Below are 6,817 nucleotides of genomic sequence, written 5' to 3' on the forward strand. Positions count from 1 at the left end.
TTTTAATGAACGTGTATATCATCACCAGAGCTGATGAGCTGCATATCGCAAGTGTTTTTTCTGTAAATGCTACTGTAATTTAAGATTGAATCAATTCATTGCCACTTAGTTGTGTATTTCTTTCTTATTAGCAATGCAAAGTTTTTGTTTTTTTGTAATTCGTCTATTTAAATGTGTGTATTCCTGCCAGTATGTGGGTTTTATTCGTGTGTGATTAAATCACTCAGTCTGTGCTGTAAATGCAAATTTAACCAAATTAAACATTTACCCCTTAAAGGCTTGTGTTTGACTTTCAACCCCAAAGTAAATGCACAACAATTACTCGACAAACAACAAAAATACACAAAAATAACTCCTACAAATCACAATCTGACTGAAGAATATGCAAAAGGATGAGAAAAACACCCAAGAATGACTCAAAAAACACAAAGATTACTAAAAAATACTCCAAAACACATAAAATGATAGAAAAATACAGACAAAAAAATACAAAAATGACAAAAGCAAAAACAACAACTAAAATTACGACAAAAACACACAAACTGACAAAAACAATAAACAAAGGGATGACAGACATACAACTAAACCATTTCAGAATGACAACTAAAATACATAAAACGACAGCAAATGTACAAAAATGACAGAATGTATTAATGCTCAGCTTTGTTAATCACTTTCAATACTTCAAATATTTTTAATGCAATTACTTTCACTTAAGTATTATTTGGACTAAGCTATACTTTGACTTGTAATGGATATTTTATTTTTTTTACAACAAGGAGTATCTACACTTTTACTTCAGTAATGAGTTTGAATAATTTGTAATGGTTTTCTATTTGTGTTGCTAAGTAGTGGAGCAGGTGGACTTAAATAAAGTGGCAGTAGTTTAAGCATCAAGTGTGTTTTGATTACACATGATACATCACATTTTTTCGTTCACAGAAAGTGGTTTTATGTAAATAAATCTTTCCTAAAACTGAAATTGTTTATTTTTTTTAAAGGAATTCAGCAGTGACGTGACTATGGGACGTCAGGGGTCGGTCACTTCCACTTGTGATGATCCTTCTCTGTTCATATCTCGATTTTTCCTTCCACAACAGAAGCGTTCAGCATGTTTCAGCTCTTATCAGGGACACAGAGCTGCTGTGGCCATGTAAGGGTCTGAGCTGCCATCACAGGCTATTATAGGTAGCAGCAGATAAGATGGGTCTCACATAAAAACCCACCCCAGCATCACACCTCGGCTTTGGTTACTCACGACGCTCAGACATGGTAAGTCACCCACAGCAGGAATCACAAAAATGGAATGAAATGATATATTACAGCTCTGAGGAGGGTTCCTCGTTCTTATTAACCTGAGATTAGCGTGTCTTTTAATAAATGTGTTTGTAAAATCTCATTTTTTTCATTTCCTCAGGCAAGCAAGAAGGCCTCGAACAAGAGACAGAGAGGAGCTCAGAAGTCCTGCTCCAATGTTTTCTCCATGTTCGAGCAGTCCCAGATTCAGGAGTTTAAGGAGGTAGAGTACGGGGGCTTGTTTGGTCTCTAAACAACTCTTATAGATAATATAGAACAGCTTAACGTCTTTTCATTGTTGAATCAAATTATTTAAGATTTTCACTGCAGACACAAGAACCATTAATGAAAAATTGAAGTTGCTTTCAGACATATTATCTACTCCCGTTTGAATACTTTAGGCATTTTAAATTTATTAGAACAGTGACTAAATACAATAAAAATGGATATTTATGAATATCAGAAATTTGAATACATTTTACCCAATGAAATCTAATCAGTTTCCTTATTAAATTTGACAATAAATTTGGATTCAGCCTCTTTTTTTGTGTTCTGAAAAGAAAAAAAATATTCAGATTTAGACATTAGAAGTGCTTTTTAGATTTAGTCCAGTTTCAAATCACTGAATCCCAAATTATTGCACAGTGCATAACAAAATTTGTTGAAAATGTAGTTAACTAAAAGTACAGCATATACATGTCTACACATGCTGTCAAAAGTCAACCCTACATGTACTGCAATCTTTTATAGACAGCAATGCATGTTTTATTATTGCAATTAAATAAATACATGTATTTTATTGCATAATTGTGACCATCACCAGCCCTCCCTACGGTAGGGTAAGAAACACTTTATTACAGGGAGGATAATAAGGGATCATTTTAAAAATAAAAATAATTCTTCTTTTCATTGTTTAAGTCATGCTGCATTAATTGTTTGAATGTATTTTTATTCTAGTTTTCGTCATGTGAAAAATTATAGTGCAAGTCTAAATTGAGCACAGTCAACAAAATGAATAATGTTTTGCATGATTCATTTCTCGAGACAAGCAAAAAGATTCATTTTAATTATATTTTGCAGCAGAAATGTGTGATTTTGTCCTTTATGTTCCAGGCCTTTGGCTGCATCGACCAGGACAGAGACGGTGTTATAAAAAAACAGGACCTGAGGGAGACCTACGGACAGCTGGGTAACAAAGGTTTTTCTTACATCCAAAACCCAATTATTACTAATAAATAACTGTGTGTGTCACAGGTAAATTGAACGTCAAAGATGAAGAGTTGGATGAGATGCTGAGCGAAGGAAAGGGTCCCATAAACTTCACAGTGTTTCTGAGTCTTTTTGGGGAAAAACTTAATGGTGAGATTCTAACTTTTTTTTATTTTTATTTTTTTTATTGTAAACTACAATTAAAATCCTAAACCTTTCATTAAAACATGAAATAATACATGTTTGTGGTCTGTAGGCACTGACCCTGAGGACACCATAATGGCTGCTTTCAAGCTTTTTGACCCGAATGCTACAGGTTTTGTTAATAAAGACGAGTACGAGCTATTTTATTGTTCATCTTATATATAATAATAAATAATAATAATCATTTAATCGTACTGCAACATTTTATTCATCTTTATCTTTTATAGGTTTAAACGTTTACTAATGAACCAAGCTGATAAATTCACTGCAGAGGAGGTCTGTGACTCTTCTCTATTGTAATAAACACACATGCTTATGATCAATAATCACCACTATTTTACCAATATGATATGTATGTATTTTGCAGGTGGAACAGGCCTTTGCTCTGGCTCCCATTGACCCGGCAGGAAACATCGACTACAAGTCGCTCTGTTACACCATCACACACGGGGATGAGAAAGAAGAATCCTAACATGGCAACAATGAGCATAAGACGCAGAATCTCATGATCGTTATTCATTTTTTTTTAATTCTATCTGCTATTATCTAATCAATAAAGGACAGCAGTTAAAACTAAATGTGAACAATTGTTAAAACTACTTCTTTTTTGCTAAAAAGGGCTGGAAATTGTTACCAATAAAGAACTTTGGCTTCTCTAAAGCTTCTTGTTTGTTGACTTGCAAAATCTAAATGTGCATTTGGAAGAAGAAGAAGAAGAAGAAGAAGAAGAAGAAGAAGAAGAAGAAGAAGAAGAAGAAGAAGAAGAAGAAGAAGAAGAAGAAGAAGAAGAAGAAGAAGAAGAAGAAGAAGAAGAAGAAGAAGAAGAAGAAGAAGAAGAAGAAGAAGAAGAAGAAGAAGAAGAAGAAGAAGAAGGAATAAATATAATTTCAAAATATATGTTGCTCTTTTAATCATAATTGAATTGTAATTGAGTTCAGATAATTGTAATTGTAATTGACATGGACATTATATAAAGAAAACTTGACTTACAGGGGATACATAAAATTTTTAATTTCAATGTAATTGTAAAACTATTTCTGGTCATTGTAATGGTAATTAAATTGTGATTGTACATGGATATCTGAAGACGTAATTGTAATTGAAAAATGTAATTGACCCCAACCAAAAGCCTTTAGCATCAGTCTACAATCAATCTGTACGTTGTATGAATATGTGTTTAATTACATTTTACACATACTGATTAACAAACTTAACACTTCGCTGTCTGTGTATGAAAAATTAAAGGTTGTTCATAAGATTCTTTGTTTTTTTTTTGTATTTGACTTTGATGCACACTGACACCTTATATTATTATTATTATATTATACATTGAATCACATAAGATTATACTTATTATGTGTTTGAGTTTCTTTTATTTCAGTGAAGCTGAATGAAAGAATCGATGGCTTTTCTTTAAGCTCGTCTCATTCACTAAGCTCTCGCTGCAGCTCCATTCTTTTGGCCTGTGGTTACCATGGATACACACAACAAACAGCTTCCCAAACTGCCTGTGCAGCACCAGCAGCCGACCAACAACTGAATGACAGAAAGTTAATGTGACTTTTTGGAGCTGCAGGTTTAAATCCAGATGTGTCTGAGTTTAATTCTCGCTGACGTCTGAAGTCCACCCAGCAGAGATGCCGATTGCCTCTGGGGCCTCTGGCAGGGTGGATGTAGGGGTCGACTCAAGCATAACGTGGAGCCCAGATGGAACTCAGAGGAAGGACAAACCCAGCTACAGGAACTGTGACTCCTATTTGCAAAGGTGAGAAACAGCTTTAAATAGTCAGACACCAAACAGGAAAATAAATGTGAAGTTAGCCACTGATTGTAATGTTTTCTTCCTTTTTTTTGCAGTGATGGCTTTGTTAGATGATCCTTCTTGTGATTGTTTGCAGGTATCAGGAACTTAAGGAAAGGCAGAATAAACGAAACCTGTTGCAGGTAAGAAAGATGAACTCTGTTGAATATCAGAGGTTAAAGTAAGGGTGTCCCGATACGATATTTAAATCTGATATCGTTCTAATACCAGCAACAACAACAATAACAACAACAACAAAATAGAGCATTGGTTTACATCTAAAACGTCCAGTACGTTTTTCCCTGCCCTCATTTATTCCCACCATATACTGAACTTGATAGTTTTTATTGGACTTATTGAGGTCATTTCTCAGGACCTTCTAATTTATGTTTTTCTATTCTATTCAATTAATTTCATTTATTAATTTATTATCACAGCGTACAAATTCATTAAGTTTTAAAAACAGAGATGTTTGTACCAGACTCTAGCTTAAAAGCTAATTTCCATCTGTAGTTTTGATGTACAATCTACCGGTGAAAAAGTGAATTTAACTGACAGACGCAACAAGACTTCAAGTTGGATTTCAACTCAGTCATGCAGAAAAAAACAATTTGTGCATAAATATTATTGATACAATCAGAGGTGAGAACATTTCTGGTTTCCTCAAAGCCATGCTTTAACCGCTCCTGAAAAGGTTGTTAAATTATTTACACTAAGAAGCTCTGATTATTCCATAGTTTAATATCCCTAAATGAGAAAGCAGACTGGGCAAATACAGTTAGAATATTAATGTTAAAACTGATGTATTGCATTGGCTATTGTATATATTTCCTCTTCTATCTTTTTTCCTCTATATTTTATTATTATTATTATTATTCTACTGTTGCTGTTTTTGCATCAACCACCAAAACAAATTCCTTGCATTGTAAAAACTATACTTAATAAAAACTTTTTCTGATTCTGATTAATAAAAAATAGGTCAGTTTTTCCTGCTGATATTGTATCAAATCAATATCGTCCAATACTAAAGGACATACATTATAATCTGTATCGTATCGGAAGTGAAAGGTTGCATCGAGACGCCCCGATCTAAACGTAATGTTTCCTTTTTCTTTCTTTCTATACGACCAACTGGCAAACAATGATAGACATGTCTATCTTTACACATGATCAGTTTTCTTCTGTTTCAGGTCAGAAAAAACATCACAGATTCCACAGATGTTCAGGACAAAGGTGAGACTAAGCTGCACTAACACCAAATCACAGAGTGACCTAAAAATACTACATCTGCCTCAAGGACTTAAAGACGAAACTCCTCAGCAGAACGGACACATGATGGAAGGAGCTCAGGAGACGCCCAGTGAAGAGAAGTCAAAGAAGTCTACTGCCTGCGTCGTACTTTAACTGAGAAACTCCTCATGTGGAGAGGAATGAATGAATGAATGAAGTGCATCGATCCTCAAACATACCCTATTTGTTCTGCAGTCAAAGGTGATACAGAACATTAGTATATTACTAAGCTCATTAGTGTTGATTACTCGGCAGTGCTTTAAACTGCCTATGATGCAAAGCCTGCACAACAAACACACACAAAATGCCAAATAAATAACCAAAAGGACAACAAAAATACAGAAGAACAAAAAAGTACAGAGTACTTAAAAATTACCCCAAAAATGACTTGAAACAAGCACAAAACAACAAAAACAAAGAATTTGAGAAAAAAATATACAAAAATGGAAACAAAAAGACCCTAAAACCACAGAAATACACAAAATAACAAGAAATACCATTAAAGACAACAAAAATACACAAAAGAACAAAAATAAAGAGAAATACACAAAATAAAAAACATACAAAAGGACAACAAAAAACACAAAATAATGTAAAAAATACACACTAAAAAATTGTTTTTTTTCAAGTTACTGTGTTTTCATTTGATGTGTTTTGTCATCATGGATGTTATTCTTTCTTTTATTCTCACTGTATTCTCTTTGCTATGTTCAACATGTTCTTTTACAAATAAAACATGTTTAAGGATGCCCTTAAAAAAAATAAAATGTTTTATCCAAGTTGACCATTCCTGAGGGTTAAATATAGGTTTTTTTCTCCATTGGAGTGGACTGGTGACCTTAAACTGTAAATATGTATTCTATTCATAATGTAAGCTTACTTTACTGTATATCTGTTGTATTATGTGCTATTTGCCGGAATGAATTACTGCAGGTATTAATTGCAATATAACTGTCAGTATTTTAGTGTCATTTATTTAAAAAATAAAACCAAAAGGAGAAAAAGGACAGATCCAGG

At 33.4% G+C, this 6,817-nt stretch overlaps 1 protein-coding gene across 1 annotated transcript; it reads left to right on the forward strand.

Moving 5' to 3' along the window:
* The first annotated feature begins 1,266 nt into the window (after window positions 1-1,266).
* myl7 (myosin, light chain 7, regulatory) lies at window positions 1,267-3,188 on the forward strand. The gene is made up of 7 exons (XM_028457086.1): window positions 1,267-1,272; window positions 1,418-1,519; window positions 2,410-2,485; window positions 2,551-2,655; window positions 2,762-2,840; window positions 2,937-2,985; window positions 3,077-3,188. The coding sequence occupies exons 1-7, from the start codon at window positions 1,270-1,272 to the stop codon at window positions 3,179-3,181; spliced, it is 519 nt and encodes a 172-aa protein (XP_028312887.1). The 5' UTR covers window positions 1,267-1,269; the 3' UTR covers window positions 3,182-3,188.
* Window positions 3,189-6,817: the final 3,629 nt, after the last annotated feature.

This window comes from Gouania willdenowi, chromosome 9 (genome assembly GCF_900634775.1).
Source record: "Gouania willdenowi chromosome 9, fGouWil2.1, whole genome shotgun sequence".
Lineage (NCBI taxonomy): Eukaryota > Metazoa > Chordata > Actinopteri > Blenniiformes > Gobiesocidae > Gouania > Gouania willdenowi.

What these genes read in the sequence shown, in the direction of transcription:
- myl7 (XM_028457086.1), top strand. An exon ending in GGTTTTGTTAATAAAGACGA is followed by an intron (nt 2,841 to 2,936) that starts GTACGAGCTATT and finishes TATCTTTTATAG; the next exon opens with GTTTAAACGTTTACTAATGA. An exon ending in ATAAATTCACTGCAGAGGAG is followed by an intron (nt 2,986 to 3,076) that starts GTCTGTGACTCT and finishes TGTATTTTGCAG; the next exon opens with GTGGAACAGGCCTTTGCTCT.